Raw genomic sequence first — 27,966 nt, 5'->3', positions numbered from 1 at the left:
AGGGCGGGGCCAGGCGAACCTGCGCGTAAACGCCCCTGTGAAGCGCGCTCCCGTGTCCTGTGTGTGTGTGTGTGTGTGTGTTTCAGTGTCAGTGGTTCTGTGCGCAAAGTTGGTTCCTGCGGTTCTCCTGGTTCTGCCGGGTCTCCTGGTTCTGCTGGTTCTTCCTCCTCCTCCTCCTCCTCTTCCTCCTCCAACATGCGGCCGTGGGCTCCACCTGCCCGGGCGGGGGTCTGAGCGGCTCTGCTGCAGCGTGTGTCCGCCCTGTGGTGCGTGTGAGCCGGGGGAACTCAGCAGCGACCCCCTGAGGCGCCTCTCCTCTTCTCCTTTGTCAATCATCGTCCTTCTCTCTTTTCCTGTCGCGTCATTCATGGAACCGACGCGCTCCGGCTGAGCCCGTCGCTGTTTTCCGTGCACACGCAGCCGAAGATGGAGACGGTGATGGAGCGGGAGTGCAGCGCGCTGGGGGGGCTCTTCCAGACCGTCATAGGAGACATGAAGGTAACGTCCCCTCGCTGTATTACCATCGGTACTTCAGGTTATTGTGTTCCTGCTCCCATTGAACCTGCCTCCTGCGGGAAGAAGCGGTTTGCTCATGAGCAGCGATGAAGAGGGCAGGGCAGCTGCTGCATCACACCCTGCAGCTCCTCTTCATCAAATCTGTTGCACAAAGCTCTGCTGGAGGAGACGCGTCTTCACTGGATCATCCATCACTACCATTACTGTTATTATTATTGTTATGGATGAGGAAGAGGAGGGTGAGTGTGTCCAGGAGGAAGATGAACAACCAGCTACACACACACACACACACACACACACAGGAAAGGCAGTGATGCAGTGACACAGCAGGAGGTGAAGAGCAGATTCAGCAGAGTCATGATCTTCACTGACAATCTGAGAGACTCAGACTCAGAGCTTCAAGAGACAACCTCCAACAGTTCTTCATCACAACGTGTAAGAGCAACGAGACCTGAGAGTCGGGTTCTGTCCACTTGTGCTCGTCCACGGTCCAAACGCAGGGAAATGTCCTCATGTCTTTTAACAGGCAACTTTTAATTTGAAATAACAAAACACTAACGCGTTGCTCAGTTAGTTGAGCAAACGTCTGGTTTCTTCCTACAAACAGCTACTGGATGTATTATGATATGTTATGATATATTATGTTATATTATGCAACATCACGAGGACTTGAGAGGACGCAGCAGATGTAGTTGAGTTCTGGTCTGTGGTGGCTCCTCCTCTGCCTCACGGGCCTAAAGTTAAAGTAAAGTTTACAAACAGCTTTGTTCGTTAATTTGTGAGATTTCTAAACCTGAAAATCGTCCATACTCCGCTTGTGTCGTGGCTTTGGTGTCGGGACTGTCTGCTCAGGATGTCTCTGCTTGCTAGCGTCCTCCGTATTTCGTAGCAAAACAACGTAGCATTACATGTGACAAGCTGCTTCAGAGCTGACTGTGTGTATTTTTTATTTAAAACAGGAAATTTCAGGTAGAATATGAACGTTTCTTCAAATTAAAGCTCTAGTACACGTTAAATAAAAATGAAAACCGTCCAAAAGGCCTCATGCCACTAACGCCTTTTGGTCTGGGGCCCCCCAGGTCCATTTGCCCGGGGTCCCTGAAGAACCTTGATACACTCCTGATGCAACCAAGCCTGCTGGTTTTGTGTTCGCTTCTTTCTTCACTTTTGTATTTTGTATCATCAGTGATTAAAAACTGAACGGCAGGAAAACAGAGAGTAGTTGTTTCGTCTTCTTCTTGCTGACTGGATAATGGTGACGATACAAAGCCGCTGATGTCTGATTGATGTGTGAGTTTGAACGTGTAGAGATTTGACCGAGTCACGGAGGAGGAGGAGGAGGAGGAGGAGGAGGAGGAGGCTGCTGCCACATGTGTTTGATTCCTCAGCCTCAGGTGACAGACGCCTGCTTTCACCCTCTAATCCGTCAGATTCATTAAAGCAGCTCAATGAGACGTTTACAACCTCTGGATTAATGAAGTCAGGACGAAATGTCCACTCAGAAACAATCGTTTTTATGAGACGTTGAAGTCTCTGAGTGTTTATCCACAGCGGGAACATGTGGGAACCTGTCGACTTCACCACCAGGAACTTCCCTGACTCCCACTCTGTCTTACAGGCGGCAACATTTTCAATAATGTCTCCTGCTGCCTCCAGGAAAACTCTGACTCTAACTTTCATTGCTCGATAAACAACACAAACAAATTAATCCACTAATTCAGAAATAAATCCGTGTTGGCTCTTAACAGTCGTTGGTTTTGTCGTCCGTCCGTGAGGATTGTGTGTGTGCAGAAAGAAAAACATGACCATATGAAATATGTGTTGACGGAACAAACTGGAACAGAACCTGCAGATGAATCATGGGAAAAGATGATGGATGAGTGGAAATATTAATAAGTCTTAACTACCGTTTAACCCTCTTGTTTCTATTCTGTGTGTGTGTGTGTGTGTGTGTGTGTGTGTGTGTGTGCGTCGTTAGGCCATTGAGTGTGTTAGCTGAATGCTAATCACCATTTATCTTGGACTGAGCCGTTGTCCTAATCACCTCTGAGCTAAAATAATCCTGCCCTCATTGTGTGTGTGTGTGTGTGTGTGTGTGTGTGTGTGTGTGTGTGTGTGTGTGTGTGGCTCTGTCAACTGGTTTATCACTATCGATATCACCATGGAAACATCACGGTCAGAGGTGTTGCGTTGGCTTTGGTCCGACAGCCAAATGGGTCACTGTGTTGTTGTCTGTGGAGATCAGCTGACGTGCATCGCTTCCTGTTGTGACGTCAGCTGACGGTGAACTGGTTCTGTTCTGGTTCTGTTCTGGTTCTGTTGATGTCAGATTAACTCAGAGCTGAAGGTCGGTTCAGTTTGAGAAGGTGGCGTTTTAGCAATTATTCCTGTTTTTGTGAAATCGTACGAAGTTGTTGATTTGATGACGTACAAACAGGCGGAGGCGTCGTGATTGACAGCTGAGACTCAGGTTGCTGAACAGACTCTCGCTCCAAATCACTTCATCGGCGCAAATGGCCTCATTTTTATCCAAGATATTTTGACGTCATTTCTGTAAAGTGCGAGGAGGAGGAGATGTGTCTGGGATGAAGCCTAACTACTTGATTCTTGTGTACGTGTCAGCACAGTGTGACCTTTGTGTTTCATTCTGACACTGAAAGAGGGTTCGACGGTTCGGAGCTGGTGAAACGCTCCAGACCTCGATGCTCGGAGAAGAGAAGAAGTTCATGTAAATATTCATTAATTTCCTCCGTTTTCTTCCCAGTAGCTTTAACGTCACATTAAAAGCTGAGAGGAGTCGGGTCTGTGTTGTTTCATGTGATCAGAGGAAGAAACAAACAGGGATTCCTCCGTTTAAATCCTGGGATTCTTCACTAAGTCCAACAGAGCCGAGGATTCCTGAAGGACCGGCTGCTGCCGCTGCCGCTGCCGCTGCTGCAGCTGCCGCCGCCTCTGGTTGTTGCCACGGTGACAATTTATGTCCTCTGTGACTGATGGATGCAGTAGCCCTGCCGTGTGTGTGTGTGTGTGTGGCTGCACATGTGACCCCGCCCCCCCCACACAAATCCTTCTCTGTCTGAAGCCTCTCTGCAGCAGCAGCAGCAGCGTTACCGTAGCAACGGTAGCCAGGCGATGACGCTGGGCTGAACACACCCGGCTGCAGCGGGACCACGGTGACGACGCCCACAAAGAGACGTCACATGATCGTGGTTCTTCCCACATTTAGCTCGAGGGACTGAGAACATTCTCTGAACGACAATTTAGATTTTACTTTTCACAGCTAATAGAAACATATTAATAGAAACATATTCTGCTCATATTCAGGTTGATAATGTCAATCAGTGTTATGACTGTAAAATGTTTTCGTGTGTGTGTGTGTGTGTGTGTGTGTGTGTGTGTGTGTGTGTGTGTGTGTGTGTGTGTGTGTGTGTGTGTGTGTGTGTGTGTGTGTGTGTGTGTGTGTGTGTGTGTGTGGGCTCGCTGCAGCGTCTGATCCTCAGGATTTATGTGTTTTGGCCGAGCGGCCGAACACGAGCAAACTTTTTATGGAGTGGAATTTATTGTGCGTGTGTTTTGTGTCTGACCGCACACAGTGTGTATTCAGTGTGAATCAAAGTTGAATAAAATGACGAGTGTGAGTCTGTTGGAGGAGATGTTGATGGAGACGATCAGTCATCGAACTTGTGCTGTTGGTTTTTGTCAGATCACATTTCTCTCTGATCCACATTGAATGAGTCCCTGCAACTTGAGATTCAACATGGTCACACAACAGTAGAGCCCATCGGTGCTTTGTGTTGTGTTGTAAATTGTGTCATTCAAATATTTGTCGTCTTCTCATCTCTTCTCTCTCAGGGAAGTTACCCTGTGTGGGACGACTTCATCAGCAAGGCCAGCAAACTGCAGTCCCAGCTCAGGTAACACACACACACACACACACACACACACACACACACACACACACACTCCTGCTGCTTTCTTCATCTGTGAAAGACACACTCTGGACCCAATTCTCATCACTAGCTCTGGAGATCATGTCTGAAAAGGGCTTCAGGTTAAACTCCACCATAAAAGATTTTACACAGACACACAGACACACACAGACACACACAGACACACACAGAAATACACACACTGAGACTGTGAACAACCTGAGCTTGAGAAAATCCAATCAGTCGGCTTCATTAAGTGTTTAAATGTCAAGCTCACCTCGTCCCCGACGCTGTGGTTCACTGGGTCTACAGGCATGCACACACACACACACACACACACACACACACACACACACACACACACACACACACACACACACACACACTCACGTGCACACCTCGATGGCAGAGATTAATGACATTATCGGTGAGACGGATCCGCAGCAGCCTCCAGAGTCTCTGCAGCGGCCCAGAGGTCACCAGAGGTCAACACTGATTACAAACATTAGGTATAGATTCATGAATATTGTTGTGCTTCCTGTTTCCAGGTCGACGGTCGTGGCGGTGGCGGCCTTCCTGGACGCCTTCCAGAAAGTGGCCGACCTGGCAACAAACAGCCGAGGTAGGACGCTGCTCGTTTGTGTGTCTGTGTGTCGTGTTGGGTTCTTTGTCCACATGAATATTGTGTCGCGCACTGATGAGAAGAGACTGAAGCAGTTTACTGTCACAGCTCCGGGACGTCTCAGGGCTTTCTAGCCGTTTGCACTTTCTCTATTGATTATGTACTTTTCCGTTATTGACAAATGATCAGAGGTGTCGTCTGTACGATCAGCGAACTGGATCCTCGACGGAGGGGGAGGAGCTCACGTCCTGGAGGGAGGAGCTAAAGCAGAGTGTGTGTGTGTGTGTGTGTGTGTGTGTGTGTGTGTGTGTGTGTGTGTGTGTGTGTGTGTGTGTGTGTGTGTGTGTGTGTGTGTGTGTGTGTGTGTGTGTGTGTGTGTGTGTGTGTGTGTGTGTGTGTGTGTGTGTGTTCTTTATATATGTGTTTTGAGCTGTAAACTGGTTTTAATTTCACATTTATAAAAAAATCTACATTCATGGGTTTCAACGTGTTCACATGGCTCATAGCGCCACCTAGAGTTTCAAACCGCGTTGGAGCTAACCCCCTGAATAAAGGAAGTGAGACAGAGAGAAGCAGCGTTTCAGAATATGGGGAAATGTTTTTGGGCAGATTGGATGAAAAACAACACGAGGGAGGAATATGTAGCTGGGAAAGGAGGAGGGGGAGGATGGAGGGCAGATGGTGATGGAGGGGGTTACCGTTGGCTGTCATGTCCAGTCGACTGCTCCTGGTGGTCATAGCAACAAGACGGAAATCACTGCAGGAAGATTCAGTGTGAGCAACGAGATGGATGATGGATGAATAGATGGATGATGGATGATAGATGGATGATGGATGATGGATGGATGATGGATGAATAGATGGATGATGGATGATGGATGAATAGAAGATGGATGATGGATGGAGACAAAAACGATTTGTGTGTGATTCTTTTTGCAGCCGTGCCACAGGAAGTTCCCGTGTTGGTAGAGGAAGTGGAAACAGTCGGAGCAGATGCTAACGTTGTGTTTGTGGTGGAGAGTTTTATCTGATCGTATCCAACACAGTGTGGAGATAAAACACAGCAGGGGGTCCTCCTTTCTCTATCTGTTAGTGTGTGTGTGTGTGTGCGCGCACTGGGCCGTGGTTGCCATAGCAACCTGCTGCCGGGGATTTGGTTCCCTCTTAAAGGGCCGGCGAGGGCCACCGCTTTGACGGGGCCTCGTCAATATGTCAACATCTGGTAACAGGAAGCAAAGGTGGAGGAGGAAAGTAGAGAGAAGGATGAAGAGGGGATGAGAAAGGGAAATGGGAAGAGAGAGAGAGGAGGTGTGATGGAGGAGAAGAAAAGAGGAAGAGAATAGTGTGAGAAGAAGAGGGAGAGATGGAAGAGGGCAAGAGGAAACATGAGGCTCTCACTCATTTCATTCTCTCATGTGGACAAATCCTTGAAACTCGCCTCCTGGTCGAGAGTGAAACCGTTTCTGCAGTAAACTGAAGCTGCTTCTTGATTCTTCACATGTTCTCGGAGCTTCTGTTTCCATCTGCAGGCAACATCTGGCTGTAAAAGCTCTGGTAGCCAGATGTTGTTTGTGGAGTTAAAACGCGGTGTTTGTGTTGAGCTGCAGCATCTGGAGCTGATATAAAAACTCCCACTGGTCACTTGAGCTGCAAATTAAAACCGTTTTCATACAACAAAATCATTTAGTGTTACAATGAATGAAACGTTTCCTTATAACGATTTGAGCTTTGATCCGCTGCAGAAGCTGACTTCACTGAGTCAGTTTGTCTTGTCTTTGACTTCACTATCTGACTCCCAGTTCCTGTCGGCACAGAGCCTTCTTCAGACTTCAGTTTGTGGGACCATCAGCGGCTGCCTTTCTCTCAAAGGTCAAAGGTCATCTACAGTTGTTGATCCTAACTCAATAATTAATCTAATTAGATAAAAACGATGAAGTGATGCTAGAACACTTTTTCTGGACGTTATTGAAAAAGGAGTCAGTGTCTCTGGACATTTTCTGGAACTTTTCCAGCTGCCAGTCTGAAAACATCTTCACTGCCACTTCATATTATGTTTGGAATAAAAGTGACATTTTAGTGACGTTCACAAAACAACGTGGACTTTAAAGAAATAGTAAAAATAAATGTGTACCTGTGTGATTGTGCACAGAATGTGAGGTGAACGTATGTGACGGTAGTGAAGTGAATCCCTGTGGAGGCTGCTGCAGAGTGTGTGTGTGTGTGTTTCTGTGTGTGTGTGTGTGCGTGTGTGTGTGTGTGTGTGTGTGTTCAGTCACAGATGGCCTCCTTTGGCAGCTCCTCATTTAATGATATCATCTCAGGCGCAGGGTTGTGATGTCATATCTGCAGTGTCCACACGCCAGCGTTTTTTAGGATTTTCATCAAGGTCAGATCGAGTTGCAGCGTCCAGACACTAAAACAACACACTCAGCTTTCTGAGCAGGGGACTGTTGCATCTTGGGTAATGTAGGCACCAGGTTGTGGCATCTTAGAAGAAAGTGTGGAATTAGAAGAGATGAAAACTCTGCTGCATCAGTTTTAGATAAACTGCTCATTTCTAATGATTCCAGACATTATTTACAACCATAGACATTATTGAGGGTTGTGGATGAAAAAGGAAATGTTAAAACTTAGAAGCAGCTTCTACTTTCCAGCCGTGGAAAGAAAAATCTGACCTCACGTGTTTATTTGCCAGAACGCAGCAGCTCGGAGACGTCGGCCGTTAAAAGGAACAAAAACCCGGTCACACGGAACCAGGACACATAAAAGCTGAACCCGATCAGAGTTGAATCAACAGAGAATAAGATCCTGAGTGAGATCACAGAACTGGACCAGAGTCAAAGTCCTGCAGCTCTGAGCTTCTATTTGTGTTTCTCACTGCTGCGACGAGGCTGCGGCAGCAAACTGGACGACTTCGTCCCTTTCATGGTTCACGTGGTTGTTTTAGACGTTTCAGGCAGAAACTTCCGGCGGCTCTGAAATGAAAAGTTTCATTTTCTGCTGCAAGAAGCTTCGGATGTTGGAGCAACGGCTTTTCTCCATTTTCCATTTATTAGTGATGTTCAGTAATTCTAAACCGTGGAGGAGGAAGCAGACTAAAGATTCTCTCCTCAGGACACGTGCTGTGAAAGATAAAGATTTTAGTATTTAATATTTACTTATTTCTGACTGTGATATAACTTCAGAACCGTTTGAGACTCAAAAGAAAATCACATATTCCAGATTAAATGTTTCCTCCTATCACACAAAGACCTGGCCGCCTGTGGTTTTATTGGTGGGAAACTGGAAGTGAGGACAAATGAAACAACAGGCGGTAACGCTGGTTCAAACTGGAAACCACAACCAGACTGGAGGTGGACTTCATTACCCACAAGCCCCTGGGGCACGACTCCTCCTCGCAGACTCAACATCAGATCTTATTAACCAGGTTTTCCTCGTCACATGACCTGCTTCATGCGAGAGCTGCAGTCATTATGGTATGGCAACACCACGGCAACAGCAGCAGCTGCCTGGTTTGACGTCAGGTGTGTGTGCACACACCCACACACACACACACACACACACACACACACACACACACACACACACACACACGGCTGCTCCTGTACTGGGACTGAACCTGGAGCTCCATCACGTTTATCAGTGAGATTAGTGACAGTTAAGAGAAATAACAAGTTCTTTACACAGATTGAATATTTCCTAACGTTTCAGTAGAAAGACAAAATACAATATATTTTAAAAGCTGCTGTTTTCCGAGTGTAGTGATAAAGAACAGGGGAGTCAACCTGATGTCAGCCCGAGGGTGTGTTTGAATTATTAAGCAGGGACGCCCAGCAGGTGAGACTGTGTGTTCTTTTCATCTCCTCATTAGTTATGAGGCTCCACCCGGGTGAGGACAAGGGAGCGCTCCCTCTGCAGGTCTGGACCGGAGCGTGTGCAGGTCTCAGTGGAGGAGGGAGGAGACGCAGATGTGGTCCTCGCTCGTAACACGAGGTTTATCTTGACTTGATCATTCAAAGAAAGAGGAAATGAGAAGGAAGAAAGAGGAAAGACCAGAGAGGTGAAGATGAGAGCCGGTCGGGTGGGGGTCACTCAGGGGTCACTCAGGGGTCACTCAGTGGTCCAGGTCACCAGCAGGAGGCCGCTGGCGTTTGTAAAGGTCGAGCGGTTGTTAAATAATTCACCGTTACAGCTTCACACTCCAGAGACAAAGTGTGATTCACTTTGTTTCATCCTCAGAAACTAAATCTGCTGTTTCCTCACACGTCGTTTTACAGAAGAACCGACTCTTTGAGTAGTTTTACTTTTTATTTGCTGACTTGTGTGGTTTCACCAAACCATCAGCCAATCAGAGCTCTTATCAACGTGCTTTGGCAACAAAAACCTGGCACACGTCGTCTCTGCCCGGCGGCGAGCTGGCAGCCATGACAGCTCCCAGACAGGAAGCTGCTCAGGAGGGAGATGATGTGACGGCGGTTAATTCACAGTTGGTTTACACGCTGTGTGTGTGTGTGTGTGTGTGTGTGTGTGTGTGTGTGTGTGTGTGTGTGTGTGTGTGTGTGTGTGTGTGTGTGTGTGTGTGTGTGTGTGTGTGTGTGTGTGTGTGTGTGTGTGTGTGTGTGTGTGTGTTGTGTGTGTGTGTGTGTGTCCAGGGAGCAATGGGAGGATCAAAGTGTGTCTGGTTTAACAGACAACAACCAATCAGCAGAGACAGAGACCTGCCCGAACAAGCTACACACACACACACATATATAAATACATACATACACACCTACACACTGAGTACCCTGGCAAAATCACCAGTGGACCTCCCACACAGACACACACTGTTACAGACACACACACACACAGCTGTCATTACATTAACTTTTCATGTTTTATTATGTTCGTCTAACAACTGTAATCATAGTATAATTAGCAAAGTTGTTTTTATACGTAACTTTATACATTAACATCTAATAAATCGTGTTAGAGTCACAGTCAGTCTCTGCCTGTTTTAATAAAAAATAATAAAATAATCATTAAACTTTTGTCACCTCCACCAAGGAGCTCACATCAGTGTTGGGACGTAACAAAGTACAGTAACTAAAGTAGTTATTGTACTTTCATGTATCTGTACTTTAGATTTATTTAGAATCTGACACGGTGGGAAAGTACAGTTCTGTTCTCTGTTAATTTGAGTGTTTAGTGTTTTTCAAACAGCAAGTGAATGAAACTGTAAACAGACGCTGCTGCAGCATCGAGTGACTGGAGCTTTTAGTGTCGAGACACACACACACACACACACACACACACACACACACACACACACACACACACACACACACACACACACCGCCTCCAGAATACAGATTAGTGGTGGAATAAGAGTCTGGTTTCACTCAGGAGGTCTGCCAGCGTCTCAGGTCAAACAAATGAAACGCACACTTTACTTTGTTTTAGTCTCAGTTCAAAGTGTGTGTGTGTGTGTGTGTGTGTGTGTGTGTGTGTGTGTGTGTGTGTGTGTGTGTGTGTGTGTGTGTGTGTGTGTGTGTGTGTGTGTGTGTGTGTGTGTGTGTGTGTGTGTGTGTGTGTGTGTGTGTTGGCTTCAGACGATACCATTGGCTTTGTTTTAAAATGTTTGGATTAAAGAGCCTCTGATATCATCGGGATCTTGTTTCTACATTCCTGTTCCTCTGTAGATCGAAGCATGTTTCCTCACGCTTCTTTGTGTGTGTGTGTCTGTGTGTGTGTGTCTGGTGTGTGTGTGTGTGTGTGTGTGTGTGTGTGTGTGTGTGTTGTGTGTGTGTGTGTGTGGTCAGCCTTCACTCAGTGTGAGGGAGTAAGACTGTGAAATGCCCAGTGGCTCCTGTGAGCTGCTGTTTTCTCAGCTGCCCACAGAGGAGAAGAAATAACCGTTGGTCTCAATCCACCGACGTGTTAACGGAAGTTCATCCTGATCCAGACGAGGTCGATAAATCTGCCGTCGTCTGCGTGAGACTCCGACGAAACACGGGAGAGAACCAGACCAGTGACGCAGCGTCGTTCACATCTTTATTTTGGATCCTTAGTATGAACCTTTGGGTTTGATTTGAACTACTGTTAATTAAATTAGTTGCAGACGTACTTTTACTTACACGTGTGTTAATACTTGACGGTGGGCGTGGCTAAAGCTGGGAGCACTGGTGCGTTCAGAGCAGCGAAGCCTCGGACATTAGAACAATGTTTCATTTAACTGTTAATAGAACAGAAAGTCTAATTACTGTGAGGAGGAAGTTTGTTTTATTGTCAAACATCCAGGTTCTTTAAATGTCTTATTTTCATTGAGCTGAGGTCGGAGCAGCTGACTGGACGGCAGCTGTCTCACTGGAGATGATTGACAGTTGTCTCTGCCCATGAGCACCCCCCCCCCTCGTGGAGCAGTGACAGCTCAGCGGAGACAGAGTTTGTAAGATTCACTGAATCTGTTCGACGAGATCGATGAGAGCGTTGAAGGCAAAGTGATCCAGAACTGAAGGACCAGTCTAAGTCCTGGAGGCGACCGGAGAGGGGAGATGTTCCCAGGGATATCTACGTATTTAAAGAATCTGAACACACACACACACACACACACACACACACACACACACACACACACACACACACACACACTCCTGCAGAGGCATCTCCCTCCTCACTCAGGCATCTGAGGACTGCTCCCTCCCTGGTTCAGTGTGTGGTATTCCAGGACTTTACGACCTCATCGTCCGCAGGAGATGCTCAGGTCAGTTTACTCCTGTAACGGGACCCCACACACACACACACACACACACACACACACACTGTAACCTAGTTAGACGTGAATGCCAACAAGTTTTGAAATGTTTTCTCTTTTTTAAATATAGAATCACCCAGAAATGCACGAGGCTGAGCAGCGTCTGCAGGTGAAGATGATTTTCAGTTTCCTGCACAAACTGAAAATCTTTGAGTCTTTATAGTTTTTAGCCTTTGAGGAGAAATCCAGGACAAAAAGCCATTAAATCACTGAGGATGTAAAGTTAATGTTGCTGTGATTGTACAGTCATAACTGGAGCAGAATCAGATTATCAGCGTTTTCCACCGATTTCAGATTTTCTTATAAACGACATCAGGTGTATTTTATTAAACACGTATTTGGACTCATCTCCTCTTTCATGAGATTGAACGCAGCTCGATGCTTCGTTAGAGTCGCGCTGCTACAAGTGTTTCAGGAGCTTCAGTGTTTTCTGTGCAGCGGAGGAACTTTTTTAACTTTGCAAAACTTGTACATTCACAAGAAAAACTTTATAACACACTTAAGGAAAGAAAGACTGAAAACAGGTTCATTTTCATGTCTTTATCACATGAGAGAGAGAGAGAGAGAGAGAGAGAGAGAGAGAGAGAGAGAGAGAGAGAGAGAGAGAGAGAGAGAGAGAGAGAGAGAGAGAGAGAGAGAGAGAGAGAGAGAGAGAGAGAGAGAGAGAGAGAGAGAATGCAAAACCACACAACTTTATTAAACATCACCTGATTGGTTCAGCTCCACCCGCCTGTCACCCACGTTTCCACTTTGACTCTAAAACACCACCAAAGGACGAAGTGAATTAACTTTATACTGTAAATAAAGATGAACCACACGTCTCCACTTCCTCCTTCTGTCCAGAAATGAAGCCGAACGCTGCCATCTTGTGGTGACGTCATCCGGAGTCAGAGTCTGTGCAGTAGTGGTCGTGGAGAGGGGCGGAGACATCAAGGTCCCAGGAGACACGGCCCGACCAATCACGAGTCAGCTGAGTGCTTTAAATCAGGACCTCGACTCCACGGCTCAGACTCTTACGTCCATATCGGAGATATTTTAGATTCAGATCGAGATGCGTCGTTATCTTTAGTTACTGAAATTTCCTCAATCATCACCTTGTCGTCCCAAACTCTGTTGGACGGACAAGATGAGGCCTGAAGTGCTCTGGTCACTAACAGCGCCCCCTACAGAGACGAAGGCGTGGCTGCACCATGTCACAGACTTATTTCCTAAAGGACGTGAAGAACAAAACTGAGGATGAAATAAAAAATGTGAAGTTCTGACAGATTTCAACATGTTTTATTTCAATCTTCTTCTCTTTCTTTAACTCTGTGCTTTCATCCTCTTCATCCTCCTCTTCCTCTCCCCTCACGCACCAGTTCTCAAAAATAGCTCCCCAGTCATAACCTCCCTGCAGCAACAAGACAAGAAATATAGTCTCATGCAACAGGACAGTGATTTACTGCTGCACCACTGAGTGTGTGTGTGTGTGTGCGTGTGAGTGTGTGTGTGTGTGTGTGTGTGTCTCAGCTGCTCCGGTTCCTCAGCCCAGTTCCACCAGTGATCATGTGGAGCGACTCCTCCGGTGGGAATGTGACGGCCGAGTTCACGTCCCAGTCGGTTGGAGGGAGACGGCTTTAAATTCCAGTCTTAGATTCCAGGTCAACAACTCTTCCTCGACGCCACCGTCCTCCGGTTACAGAGTCGAGAGCAGCGACGCCCCCCCCGACTGTCTCGGAAACCACGAGAGTCGAGGATTTAAGGAAAACACAAACTTGCATGAATCTGATTCGTCAACATCATCGAGGAGAATGAAGGGATTTGTGTTTTCAGACAGAATCAGATTTAAATTGTACACCGGTCAAGTTCAGGAGCCACATTAGAGACAAAGAGGCGTTTGTGGGAGTTGAGGATTTTTCCACATGAGGGAAAGTTGCGCTTCTCTCAGAGAATCCTGAGGAGACGAGAGGAGAGAGTCTGGTTAGATCAGGGTGAGATGGTCGTGCTTCCTGTTGTTTTATGGTTTGCCACAGGCCACATAACGAACCTTCGTCTTTTTCAGGTTTTAATCGATGTTTTGACAGTTCGTCTCAGACGTCAACTCATTCGTCTCCTCCGCACATTATACCGATCTTTGATAATCGCTTGTTTCCTGCACGTTGACGTGTCCACGCTTCCTCTGACGGTCGCGCTCGGTCTCGTGTGCAGCGGCCGAGCCTCGAGGCCTCGATCAGAGCCAACCGGCTGCAGGTCAGACAGAGACGCCCGGAAAAGTGGGTCAACCACACACACACACACACACACACACACACACACACACACACACACACACACACACACACAGGCCCAGTGTGAGTCCACAGTTGGGTCAATCAGCTGAATTGACCAGGAACTAATCGACTGTCTGTGACCTGCAGGAACTCAACTCGTCTAATCACAGGAAACTCCAGCAAACTGTGTCACTAACTATGTGTGAACGAGGAAAATGATCTGTTCCGTGTAGAACGTTTTCACATCAGTGAACACAGATACAGATGTGTCTCTGAATAGAGTCTAGAAACGGGTCGTTGAGTTACATCCACAAAGTGATGTTATTAAAGTCTTTAAACATCCTGCAGCGTCGAGTGGAATCACTGGAACGACACTGGGAGAGAACAAACCTCCACGAAGCTGATCGGCCTCTTCAGCACCAGATAGCCTTCACTGCATCAACATGCATTTACCATGTGCACAGGAGTTTCCTGCAGACCTTTCACACTGAACACAGGTCAGATATCCAGTCTCTGATACAGCTGAATGGAAGATTTGTGACTGAACAGCAACTGAATAACAATTAAAAACAAAATCCAGATCAGAATCACACACGATTTCATATATTCAGTCGGCAGGATAACGCAAATGTACTGGAAGGATTCACACAGAGCTCGGTGGAAGGATCCGACCGGTCAGGAGACACCTCGTGGAATCCTGCAGGAACATTGTAATTTCTCTCTGACAGATTTCGAGGAGCGATGTTTGTGTGTGATTTGGAACAGCTGGAGTGACGCTCTATTTACCACAGAGGGGAAATCAGGAACATTTTGATCATTAGGTTGATATAAGTCCTGGTCGCTGCTCCTTCTTAAAGGAGGCCGAAGAAAAGAAAAGACGAAGGAGGAGGAATATGGAGGCGTTGGGTGTGACAGAGGAAGAGGAGGAGGAGGAGGAGGAGGGAGGAGGAGGAAGGAAAGTGAACATGTGGAGAGGAGAAGAGGGAAGAGCAGAGGAGAGAAAGAGGTGTCAGTGGTGCAATGCAGTGCTCTCTACCCCACCCCACACACACACACACACACACACACACACACACACACACACACACACACACACACACACACACACTCTCTCTCTCTCCACTATACTTGTGAGGACGCTACACAGACACAGGACAGTGAAAAAGTTCAACTTAAAGAGAAGATGTGAGAGAATGTTAAAGATCATATCAAATAAAACGTGTGAGGCAGAGTATCTGTTCTTTAATTTTATCTTTTATTTCAACTTAAAGGATTTAAATTTTGGTCTGAAGTGGATATCATGTGTAGGAAGATGAGCGTTAGCGTGTGCGTTAGCGTGTGCGTGTGCGTGAGCGTGTGCGTGAGCGTGTGCGTGTGCGTGAGCGTGTGCGTGAGCGTGTGCGTGTGCGTGAGCGTGTGCGTGTGCGTGTGCTGGAGGTTGTTGTTGGAGCTCCAGGCTGACAGGCTGAGCTCTGGTGACCTCTTCCCCAGGAGGGAGTGCTCTGTCTCGGGGAGAGAGAGGACGACCATCTGGCCCCTTGGCGAGCCGTCCTGGCTCCTGCTGTCTGCGCCCTGCCCGAGTGTCCTTGAGCAAGACAAACAGGGTGAATCCCTAATCACGACCTCTGACCTCATTTAATGATGAGAAGACAAGGAAAAGGTCTTCCTCCTCTTCTCGTTGCTCGTTTTTATGTGAAGGCTCGTGTTGATCTTCTGGACGATGTCACTTCCCTGTTGTGACGTTTTTAAAGTCTCAGTGCGGTCGAGTGTCGGTCGAGTGTCGGTCGAGTGTCGGTCGAGTTGTTGTTGAGGCAGAACAACATGTGAGTGGTTGTTTGAACTCGACAGATATTTGTCATATTGCTGTATTTTGATGTTTCTGTCACATGTCTTCTTATCATGTTAAACCTGAAATGTCACTTCTCAACTGTCTGCTGCTTCCAGCACATTTATCAATATATTGTGTGTGTTTGTATCTGTGTGTGTGTGTTTGTCTGTGTGTTTGTCTGTGTGTGTGTGTGTTTGCAGGCGGGACGAGGGACATCGGTTCAGCTCTCACCAGGATGTGCATGAGGCACCGAAGCATCGAGGCCAAGCTCCGCCAGTTCTCCATGTGAGTAGGTGTGTGTGTGTGTGTGTGTGTGTGTGTGTGTGTGTGTGTGTGTGTGTGTGTGTGTGTGTGTGTGTGTGTGTGTGTGTGTGTGTGTGTGTGTGTGTGTGTGTGTGTGTGTGTGTGTGTGTGTGTGTGTGTGATGAACAGGTGTAGCATCTCCATGGCAACCTGCTCCTCCTCTTCATCTTCCATCTTGCTCTCTCTCTCTCTCTCTCTCTCTCTCTCTCTTCAGTGCAGGACTAAAAAAAACAATTATCCTGATTAATTTGACTATTTTATAATTAATTATTACTCTTATTATCATTATTATTATTGTGTGTCTGTTTGTTTCCCTGCATGTTTACCTGTTATAACTGTGTCATGAGCCCCTCGTCCTCCTCTTCGTTCCCTCTTCATCTTCCTCTCCTCCTGACCCAACTCCTCCCTCCCTCCTCTTCTTCATCTTCCTCTCCTCCTGACCCAACTCCTCCCTCCCTCCTCTTCTTCATCTTCCTCTCCTCCTGACCCAACTCCTCCCTCCCTCCTCTTCTTCATCTTCCTCTCCTCCTGACCCAACTCCTCCCTCCCTCCTCTTCTTCATCTTCCTCCCTCCATTAGCTCTCTCAGGACGGAGGGAGGGAGTCGATCAGAGTGAAATGAGAGGATGAGACATCCAGCTGAGTTTCAGAACAGCTGGAGGATGTAAACAATCCACACATGCCAACATATAAGTGTGTGTGTGTGTGTGCGTGTGCGTGTGCGTGTGTGTTTCCAGGGTGTTTCTGGACTGTCTGATCAACCCACTCCAGGAGCAGATGGAGGAGTGGAAGAAAGTTGCCAACACTCTGGACAAAGACCACGCCAAAGGTACACACACACACACACACACACACACACACACACACACACACACACACACACACACACACACACGACCTCTAACTGACAACTACTTGCTCCCCGATGATTCTGTGTGATTTCTCTGTGTCTTTGTGTGTTGATCAGTTTCTGTCTGTACTTCACACACTGACACTGATGTGTTTCCTCTGCAGAGTATAAGAAGGCTCGTCAGGAGATCAAGAAGAAGTCGTCCGACACTCTGAAGCTGCAGAAGAAAGCAAAGAAAGGTCTGTGATCTGTGGCTGCTCATGAAACGTCTTCACTATGAGTCAGTTCTAATGAAACAATCAGTGTTCGGGGGGGGGGGGTTCAATCTGCAGGGTTATTTAAAGGCTCTGATCTTCTGAGGAAATCCGAGTTTAAAACATCATATTTCTTTCTCCTCCCGTTCTGCTGGTTCCCTTCGTGCTCTGCTCTGCACAGCTGATGTCTTTGGTGAGTTTACACCCTCACATCACCTGCCACAGAAACTCCCGTCCAATCAGTAAGGAGAATATGAGATGGAAATTGTGTGTGTGTGTGTGTGTGTCCAGGCCGTGGAGACCTGCAGCCTCAGCTGGACAGCGCCATGCAGGACGTCAGTGATAAGTATCTGTTGCTGGAGGAGACGGAGAAGCAGGCGGTGAGGAAGGCTCTGGTGGAGGAGAGGACTCGCTTCTGCTGCTTCGTCTCGATGCTGAGGCCGGTTGTGGTCAGTGACAGAAACACTGAGAGAATAAAAGAGACAATGACATGTCACCAAAACAAAACAGTCACAGAAATGGACTGAGGGTGATTTCTCTCTGAGTCTGAAGCTCCATGTGTTTGTTCCATAGTTTCATCTGATCTGTTAGTTCTGCTTTCACATTGTAATGTAGGGACTAAAGAGTTCCACGTGGGCGGAGTCCACACACACTGATGAGGAGTTACTGTGTGTTTGTGTGTCAGGAGGAGGAGATGTCCATGTTGGGGGAGATCACTCACCTGCAGACGCTGAATGACGACCTGAAGGCGTTGACCATGGACCCTCACAAGCTGCCCGCCTCCAGCGAGCAGGTACGACCGTCTGAAAGTTTACGTTTCTGCGAAAATTTGTTATTTTCGATTATAAATGTCACAAAACAGTAATAAGTTGTCGTTATAATTCACCACAGCACAAACAGATGTGTTCAAATTCCTCTTTGGATGAGAACGACAAACCTGAAACGTTTTGAGAAGCTAGAACCAGCAAATGTTCTGGTTGTGTTTTTCTTTAAAATGATGAATTGATTATCAATGTTGATGTTTTCAAGGACACTTTCACTTTCTGATCAAATATCCAAACTCTCATTTCCCGGAGTTCATAGCAGGTCATAGGTCACAGGCAGTAGAGTGACAGCTTCACCTTCAGACTGAAGGAACCTGATTCTATTGAACTTCTGATTTGTTCTCTCAGGTAATCGAGGACCTGAAGGCCTCAGACTGCACCTGGTCGTACCAAACTCCGCCCTCATCGCCGAGCACCACAGTCTCCAGGAAGTCCAGCATGTGCAGGTAGGTGACTGGTTACCATGGCAGCAAAGAGAAGAACTACCCCTCCTGTGTCATACTGCCACCCTGTGGTCCTCTGGTGTATTCATAGTTAAGGTGGAGGGAAGAGACGCTGATCACTCATTTACTTCTATTATAGTTTATTAAGTGTGGACGTCTTTTTGTTTCATCAGAGATCAGAGTGTTGAGAGACTTGTTTCAAACGTTTTCTCTGAATTCATCCAGTGAAAAGTGTTTCTGAATAAATCTGAGGTCAGAATTCATTCACATCTGCACAGAACCAGGCAGCTTGTAACGTCCTCTTCGTCCCACAGCAGCCTGAACAGCGTGAACAGCAGCGACTCTCGCTCCAGCGGCTCGCACTGTCACTCCCCCACCTCCCACTTCCGTTACCGCGCCTCCTCCTCCTCCTCCTCCTCGGTGCTCCCCCAGCAGACACCGGCCCGCCTGTCCTCGGTCTCCTCCCACGACTCTGGCTTCATCTCCCAGGACGCCTTCCAGTCCAAATCGCCTTCGCCGATGCCTCCGGAAACCTCACAGGTACGGGACACGTGTGTGTGACGCTGCTGTGGAGGAAGACCAACTTCCAAAGTGATGAAGATTATCTGTTGACTCCAAATAAACAGGTTCATCAGACACAATTAGCAGAAAACTGACATTTTTAGCTTCTCTAATATGAATCTTTGCTACTTTTGCATTTTGATAAACGTAAAGCAATGTGAAGTCAGGTGGGTCATTCAATCATCTGCTATTGGCTTTAAAGAGACTGTCCTGTGATTGGTCATTGAAATCTCAAGATGGCGGCGAAGGTCAAAGGTCACGGTGACCTCTCGCACATGACGAGTCTGTCTTTAGAGAATTTCTTCATATTTTGACCAGTTGTCACTCGGACTCAAAGATGAACTGATTAGATTTCAGAGGTCGAAGGTCACAGTGACCTCATCTGGCTCTGGGACTAAGTGAACGGGACTGAAACTGCTCTGGTTTGCAAACGACCACAGGGACGTGATTCCAGTTATTCTCACATATCAGAGACTTTATCTCTTTATATTTCTCTTCACTCCATCTGCTGAAGCTGCTTCATCTAACACGTCCGATGTTTGTGCTGCAACAGCTGCTTCTTCTCCCCGTGTCTGTGACTCATGGTTATATTTTCAGATTCTCACTTCACGTTGTTCTGACTAATCTGTCGCTCTTCCTCTGCTTCTTCTGTTCCTCTGTGTTTTTATCTGCTGTCGTGGCTTTTCTCTGTGCATCCTGCAAACTGCTGACTGTGTGTGTGTGTCTGTGTGTGCGTGTGTGTGTGGTTGTGTGTGTGTGCATGGTTCTGCTGCAGTCATGCGTCTCTCCTATACGCTGTCAGTCTGTCAATGAGGAGCTTTCCTCTTCCTCATCTTCCTCACCCTCGCACCATGACCCTCGCTCTGCAACACAACAGGTGAACGTCTTCATGTGAACACACACACACACACACACACACACACACACACACACACACACACAGACACACACACAGGCAGGATTCCTTCAGTCACTTCCAGTGTAGAATGTTTAAATCTGTGCATCAGGTTTTCATCGTCCACAGTCACAACCATCTTTTTGAATATTTTGATTCTTTTCTCATCCACTCATGTTCAGTTGTCGAACGGTTTTGAGCACCACGCTGCCCTCTGTCTGCACGGAGTGGTACATCCGGCCCAGGACACCCACCTCCACCCTCCATACTTCACCTCCTTCACCACCACCACCACCTCTCCCATCTCCTCGCCCTCCTATTCGTCCGTTTCTCCCACGTGGTCGTGGTCTCGTTCAGGCTCCGGCCAATCAGGAGAGTTCCCGCCACTCAGCCCCCCGGGGCCGGGACCGGTCCCGTCAGCTCGAGTCCCGTCCTGGAAGGTTTGATCCTCGTGGTTCCTCATGTCGTCCTCCTCTTTCCTTCAGTTCATCCTTCTGTCGTCTCCTGATGTAGTTTTATTACTTCTTGTCGTCTTTTGAATTTTGTTTCTTTGCTCAGTTTGAAAGTGAACAGAGATAAAATGAGTCTGTTTGGTTTTCATCTCATGTCGACATCAGTCAGCTTCATAACAACATTTACTGTTATATCACCAACAACACAATGTGAGATCCATGTCATTTTATTTTTTGTAACGTCGAGTTCACATTCACGCTTTTCTGAACCATGTCTCTACGGACGTGGTCTGGAAAAACAAAAGATTAGTCAAATCCTAATTTTAATAAACATTCACTGTTAACTACAATTGTAAGAATCACAAGTATTTGCTGGCTACATCCTCAAAGTGCAATGACATCTTAATAAGTTAATACAGAACTATGTCAGGATCCTATTAATAAGTAACAGTGTCGTCATTAGTGTTTAAATTGTTTAAACAAATGATTAATCAAAAACAATCAATAAACTGATCAGTATCAGGACCAACAAGCCCGTTTATTAGTGTTTCTATTCAAATCTAGATTTAAAATGAACGACCAAATTTCCATCAAACATCAGAAAATGGTCTGAAGTGTAATCAGCTCTGTTTTACCTTCACGTCTCTGTCTTCTGTGCAGGACTGGGCCAAACCAGGTCCGTACGACCAGCCGATGGTCAACACCCTGAGGAGGAGCAAGGACCGGAGAGAGACTACAGATCCCAGCAGCCACCAGGGCGCGGATGTCACTGCACCAGGGGAGGAGCCACACGGGGTTAAAGGAAGCCACTCCCTGACATCGCCCAAGGTCAGATGGCGTTTATTAGAAATCTGACCTTGTGTTTAGTTCATTTCAGTTCACACTGACCGGAGGAGAGCCAATCACGTCTGAGTAATAACCTGTGTGTGTGTGTGTGTGTGTGTGTGTGTGTGTGTGTGTGTGTGTGTGTGTGTGTGTGTGTGTGTGTGTGTGTGTGTGTGTGTGTGTGTGTGTGTGTGTGTGTGTGTGTGTGTGTGTGTGGCAGGAGGACAGGGAGGTCCATGAGGAGCTGGCCCGAGTTCTGGCCCGTGGTCTCCAGCTGGACATCCATGGCTCCAGTAGAGACTCGCTGCAGGGCTCCAGCGGCTACAGCAGCCAGACCCACACACCGTGCTGCTCAGAGGACACCATCCCCTCACAAGGTACACACACACACACACACACACACACACACACACACACAGACACACACCATCTTCTGAAACGTATAATAAATAAATAATGAATCATAAAACATTTAATATACTATAATGCAGTTTTTGTTGATTGGCCCGATATCCATCTACAACATCTACAGACTATAAAGTCTGTAGATGCGTCGTGATGGACGACGCATCTCCACTGTCGCCCACTATCAAGAAATTAAGCTAAAGTATTTTTAGATTCGGACGCTGCCATCTTGTGCCAATGACGTCATTTTGAATCGAGATGTGGTATCGAGTTCCCAAACTCAACCAGTCATGAGTCGGTCTCAGCTGTCAATCATCTCAGCCCGTTTTTACAGGATCAAATAAATAATAAAAACCAAACTGATAAGAACTACCTAAGGTTATAGAACCTTCTTTGAGAAACATGTGTTAACCTTGTGAAAAGCCGTGTGACTTTTTAGTTTGCACCACATAGTTACAAGCAAAAAACTGGGAAAGTCGTAGATGATAAAACACTTTGTATGTTAAAGTATAAAAGGAGGCGTGTCTGTCAGATTGAACTTGTGTTCTGTTCACTGCAGTGTCGGACTGTGACTACTACACGGTGGGATTGGATCAGGACAGCGAGCAGCAGTCGTCGGACTTCGATAAATCCTCCACCATCCCCAGAAACAGTGACATCAGTCAGTCGTACCGCCGCCTGTTTCAGTCCAAACGTCCTGCCTCCACTGCCGGCCTGCCCTCCAACCCCGCCGCTGTAAACACCCCCGGAGTTGCCACCATCCGACGGACGCCGTCCTCCAAACCTAACCTGCGTCGACCCTCCGGGGGCCTCAACCTGGGCCCCATCCCCATCAAGCCCCCCATGATCCCCGTGAAGACCCCCACAGTGCCTGAACATCCCGGTTTCCCCAGCAGGGCGCTGTCAGAGGACGGCAACACGCCGCGGACCCCACTCAGCCCCGCGACCACACCTCTGTCACCGGGCAGCAACGGGCCGTTTTTGCCAAAGACCCGCCCCTGTGACACCCCGCACCTCTTAAAGGGGTCCGATCCTCCAACCCCACCGCCGCAGCCCGGTGGGCGGGTGTCAGAGTGGGAGCGCCGGCCTCTCCCAGAGCTCCTGGAGGAGTCGGAATACGGTGAGGTGGAGGACTTTCTGGTGGCCATACGGCGAGGAGTCAAACTCAAGAAGACGACGACCAATGACCGATCAGCGCCGATAATTTACTGAGAGGAGAAGGGTTTGTTTGACGTCCCTGACTGAGTTTCAGTTAATATACTGTTAAAGGGACACGAGGTGGTTACTGTCAAGGAAAAGCAAACGGAAACTACGACGTCAAATGAAGGTCAAGAATAAGAAGTTGCCCAGAGACGCTGGTCGAGGATCAGTGTAATAATGTGATGTCATTTTGGTCTTGTGAGGACGTTTTTGATTTAAAGGTTAAAAATGCACCTTCCCTGTTTGGCCATGTTATTAATTTAATGGATACGTGGTTCAGAGTTTACATCCATATGCTCATACTGGAGTTTGAACGTTTCTTCTCTGATGCAAACTGAAGGCAGTCCTTCAAAATCCGTCCTGAACATTCAACCTTCTGTAAAGTATCAGACTTCTTCAGGCTGAGAATTCTGGTGCTGGAGAAACAAAGTGAAAACCTTTAGCTTCTTAAAGTTAACAATTCAAATTGCACTTGACTAATCTCAGTAAAGTTCCGCTGTGAGTTTCCCACTGGGATCATTGATCCGAGATCATTTCCTCAGGGCAACTTGTGAACGTTGTGAACGAGGTCTTTCTTCTTGGAGCAGAAGCGACTGAATCTAAACTAAATCTGACTGCGTGTATTAACGGGAAGAAGTGACGATAGATGAAGTAGAGGAAAAACTCTCAAAGAGATGACGGAGTATTTTCAAAAGATCAAAATTGATTTGTATATACATATTTATAATTTGACGTGTTTGTATGTTTTGTCATATGCTCCCTTTACACCTAATAGTCCCATTTCCCCATTAAAGGTGCCAAAAGCCTTCGTGCTGAATTTAACTTAAATATTCTCTATTTAATTGAAACGATGCTGGATTTGTTTTCCTGTAAAAACATAGATATGGTGTTTGAAAGAGAATAAAAACCACCTGAAGAAATCCCTGAGCTCCTCCTGAGCTGAGAGGACTTGTATATGTCGGGTTAGCAGAGTGGAGAGGGGCATGGAACCATTTTAATAGCACATAAGGTTTTTTTTGTTGTTGCAGCCATTAACACATAAAGTAGATTGACCTGCATGTTGTTAAAGTTCGCCCCAGTTCCAACCATCAGTGTGGCTCTTAAGTCAGTCAGTTACGTTTCTAAAGTTTGTGCAACAGAAGCAGAACTCACAATGCGGAGGCCTACAACTCGCTAAATTGACGAATATCAAAGATTTTGAAGGAATGTTTGTTATTTGTTCATTATTTGGCTTTTTTATTTTCTGTGAAGCAACAAATCGGGAGTCGACTCGACCGATCACAGCTCCTATTTGTACGTTTGTCATCGTGTAGTTTGACCACACACCTCTGTCCCTGTTCATCGTTACTTTAACATGTTGCAAACCCACCACCGGGGGAGCAACTGTACAGAGTGTGTTAGCGTACACTTCAAAGTCCATAGTAGTGTTACTACAGGTTCCTTGTTACTACCTAGACGTAGTATTTGGAGTAATGTGGATTAGTGTATGGGTCTGTGGTAGTGAGGCCTGTGTTCTGTATTTACCTGGCACAGATGTACACAGTGATGGACTAGTTCAACTATTCTTGTAAAGCTTTAGTATTGGGACAGTATACTACAGTTGCAGTATTTTCATCCTGTCACACTCGTATTAAAGATACGCTCCCTGATTCTGCTTTAGCATTGAAGAGTATCTCCAAATCTACGTAAAGGTTTTAAAGAACCTTCGTTTTGACTTTGTTTTTGTAGAATAATTGTAATTTATGTTCGTCATTTCTATGGTCTCACGTGGAAGCCAATTCAAAATTCACAAAACGATGAAGAGATACTTAAATTGAAGTGTATTTCAATTCAGACACTTTAAAATATCTTAAAACTTAAATTCTGATCTTATCAAAGCATCATATTTTGAAGCTTTATTCCACAAAAGTTCAGGTACTTTATTCACCCTAATGCACTCACACAATATATTCGCATATTAATTATTTTTTTTACCTAATATCGTTATGTGTAGCTTTAACCACACAGTGAAATTCCCTTGTTGAGTTTTATACATTGGAAGGCTAGCATATCTGACCTAGCTAAACTAGCTAAAGCAGAGCTAGCCAGGCAACTAGCCACCCTGCTAACTACTGTAGCACAAGTCCTGCTGATACATGAAAGTACATTCACGCTGTTAGTTCACTGTCCCTGTAAATGTAACATGGAGGCTGATCCAAATATACCACAAGAAAATGTACATTTTTCTGGTTTAAGATGGTACGAAATATTCTTCACGGTATATAAACAGGTCTGCAGTTTAGCAACTTAGCTTTAGCCCTAGCTGTCTGTGCTAACTGGCCATCAGACACTAAGGGTACCGTACAGTGTTGGCCGGTCTATACGCTCTCTGGCGGCCATGTTGGAGGCCCTTGGCTGTTCGGCTGACACATTATGGCTACGTTCCGTAATGCGCTGTTTGGTTCTCCCTGCAAAATTCAAAAAGGACATTTTAGAACTTCACTATTCAAGTTTTAGCTGCAAGTTAATTTCGTAATTTCAACTAAATTTGAGTTTTAGGTGGTTAGCTGGCTAACAGTTAGCTAAAAGTCATCAAGCTGAAATGTATCATTTGTGCACAAGCTAACAAGTAACATTGTAGCAAAAGAAAGATATAAAATGTCCCCTTTCGGTTTGTTTGAGAATGTTATTGAAACTTACGACAAGATTTCTCATTTGTTCATTTCCACTACGTAGACTGTTGATTTCAAGTTTGATATTTTCATTAATGTTCGCTAAATAATCGCTTGCTAAACGTTCAATTTGGATTAAATTCATGGATTTTGGACGCTAGCTGAGGTTCTTATGTAGAATGTAGCAATGATCCTTCAGATCCGTTGCAACGAGTCCTTTAAGCTAAACCTCCATATTGGTGCCAGACGAGGCTAACACGATTAGCTGTGGACAAACAGTTACAACAGACCACCAGTAGGCTCTGCTGTGTATTAATATCAATGTGTCACTGCAACAAATATATAATAACCCTATGTTAGCTTGTAGGCTAATTACTAAATGTCAAATAGCCCGTTGAGTTAAAAACCTAACTTGTGTTAGCGGGTGATTAACAAGCTGAAATACTCTAAACTCCCTTGTTGCTACTTAGATACTCGTCACAAGTCAAATGATTTATATATTTATTCAATTGAATATTATAATTCATTTCATTTGTTGTTTACCAGGTTTTAATCTCCAAACTGTACTATTGAGCATATGAAACCTAATGTATTTAATATGCATGTTATTTTTTAGTTAAAGATTTAATATAGACAGCTTTTTTCTACTGAAACGTTTCTTTGTCCACCTCAGTTGGTCTAATGGACCAGGAAGCATTTTAGATACCGTCCATCGCCTGCTCCGTTTCCCTCCAGGGATCGTTGGTGTTTCATATTCTGCGTGACGGCAGTTTGACGCCCTGTATGATGACTGAAGTCGGTTTCATATTCGCTCTGTGGATTCTCCAGGTTAACGAATACAATCGTGAAGCTGATGCGATAAAACGCGCGTGAAGCTGAATGTTCGGGCCTGTGAGGAACTGTGTGTTATCAGTGACCTGAATGATGCCGACACACACTGACCGTTCGAAACGTGACGATAAGGAATCACATTTAATTATTTTTAACATTATTAAAATCACTTTTGATCTAAAATCCCTGGTCCGGTCGTCGGTGTGTGTCGAGGTCATTCGGTCTCTGAGCTGTAAGTATCAGCAGCTGTCTGTGTGTTTCTGCCCTTTAATGTTTAACTTTTCATTTGAGACAAGTTGCCAAAAGTTTTTACAGTATATTCGAAAATGATGCTCTGGGTTTGATTTTTTCCTTTCTGTTAATATTTTCTACATAATGTTCTTAATTCAGGAGAAGCTTTCCCTCGTGCGTTTCATTGATGGATGTTTCCTGTTTGAGTCAATCTGTCACTTGATGCAGCCACATTTTAAAAATCTTTATTCACTTTTTTGCAATAGCAGGAATATTTACATTTTTTTTGAGGATTATCTAATTTTGGAATGAAGGTAGAACTGATGCAGGACTGTCACTGTCTTAGAATTCTCAGAGCCTTGAAATTTCAGTTTGTCAGGAGTTTTATGAAATGTCTTTGGGAATGAATATTAAAAATATAAACACAACAGATGGTAGAATATCTTCTTTACTTCTTAGCAAGTAGAGGAGTCAGAGAACTAAAATGTTGAGAAGGGTTGAGTTTGGCCCAAATGTTTGAAAATCTGAAACCACAGAAAGTTGGATGAGTTTCATTGATGAAATATTGATTAACCAATATTTTGAGTCCTGTGGATTGATATTAAAAAGTAGTTTCTAGTGTGAGTAAGAAAAGAGCTAAAATTAGGTTTATATCAAACCTCACTTCAGGACTTTGGGTTCCCACACAATATAAAAACACATTTTGATTTGGTATTTTGGTTAAAATAAAATTAACGAAACTACCCTTCAAATTCTTATAGTATCATTAAAAAAATCCTATTAATTTAACAAGAATAAATGTAAATCCTGTTAACATAGAATCAACTATCCCATTAACAAGATTAAAAATTAATTTTAATCCTGATTTATTTGGTCTCATGTAAAACTGAAGAATTAATTAAATAAAAACATTTGAAATTTAAATAAATTTTAGCTAAAACTCAGATTAATATTCTTTTTGTCACGTAAATGTAAAATATTTTATCTGACGTCTCAAAACAATAAAATGTTCAGATTACAAATCATAATCTAAGACGACAGCTATTCGTCCGATCCACTTAATCCATGAACATTACATTTCTAAGCATTTAGGAGGGAAACATGAATTATTGAATAGCAGGTGTCAGACTTGATCTGTGGCGTTAGAAGTGATGCAACCTGTTAATATTATTTTTTTAATGACTGTTTCACCTCTTGTATGTAATGTTTCATGGTCATTTCCTGAAAACTAACTGTCTCCTGTTTTCTATGTATACCAGCTTTTTTGGCTAAATAATAAAATCGTCGCAAACGATGTGCATCTCA

General features: G+C 45.4%; 1 protein-coding gene across 7 annotated transcripts; it reads left to right on the top strand.

Moving 5' to 3' along the window:
• Positions 1-18: 18 nt before the first annotated feature.
• Positions 19-27,966, top strand: LOC118124813 (protein MTSS 1). Of its 7 annotated transcripts, none has more exons than XM_047344159.1 (16): positions 19-498; positions 4,369-4,430; positions 4,994-5,067; positions 16,138-16,222; positions 16,977-17,068; positions 17,254-17,328; positions 17,525-17,536; positions 17,635-17,792; positions 18,029-18,136; positions 18,516-18,613; positions 18,928-19,150; positions 19,947-20,048; positions 20,249-20,506; positions 21,179-21,346; positions 21,564-21,720; positions 22,308-27,966. In XM_047344159.1, the coding sequence occupies exons 1-16, from the start codon at positions 427-429 to the stop codon at positions 22,958-22,960; spliced, it is 2,397 nt and encodes a 798-aa protein (XP_047200115.1). In that variant the 5' UTR covers positions 19-426; the 3' UTR covers positions 22,961-27,966. The 7 variants fall into 7 exon arrangements, with proteins under 7 accessions (XP_047200115.1, XP_035038868.2, XP_035038863.2 ...); XM_035182972.2 differs by having other exon boundaries at positions 21-498; positions 18,925-19,150; XM_035182977.2 differs by lacking the exon at positions 20,249-20,506 and having other exon boundaries at positions 20-498.

The sequence above is a fragment of the Hippoglossus stenolepis genome, chromosome 17 (assembly GCF_022539355.2).
Source record: "Hippoglossus stenolepis isolate QCI-W04-F060 chromosome 17, HSTE1.2, whole genome shotgun sequence".
Taxonomy (NCBI): domain Eukaryota; kingdom Metazoa; phylum Chordata; class Actinopteri; order Pleuronectiformes; family Pleuronectidae; genus Hippoglossus; species Hippoglossus stenolepis.
Note: the sequence above shows the minus strand (reverse complement) of the source record. Positions and strands in the feature narration are given on the sequence as shown.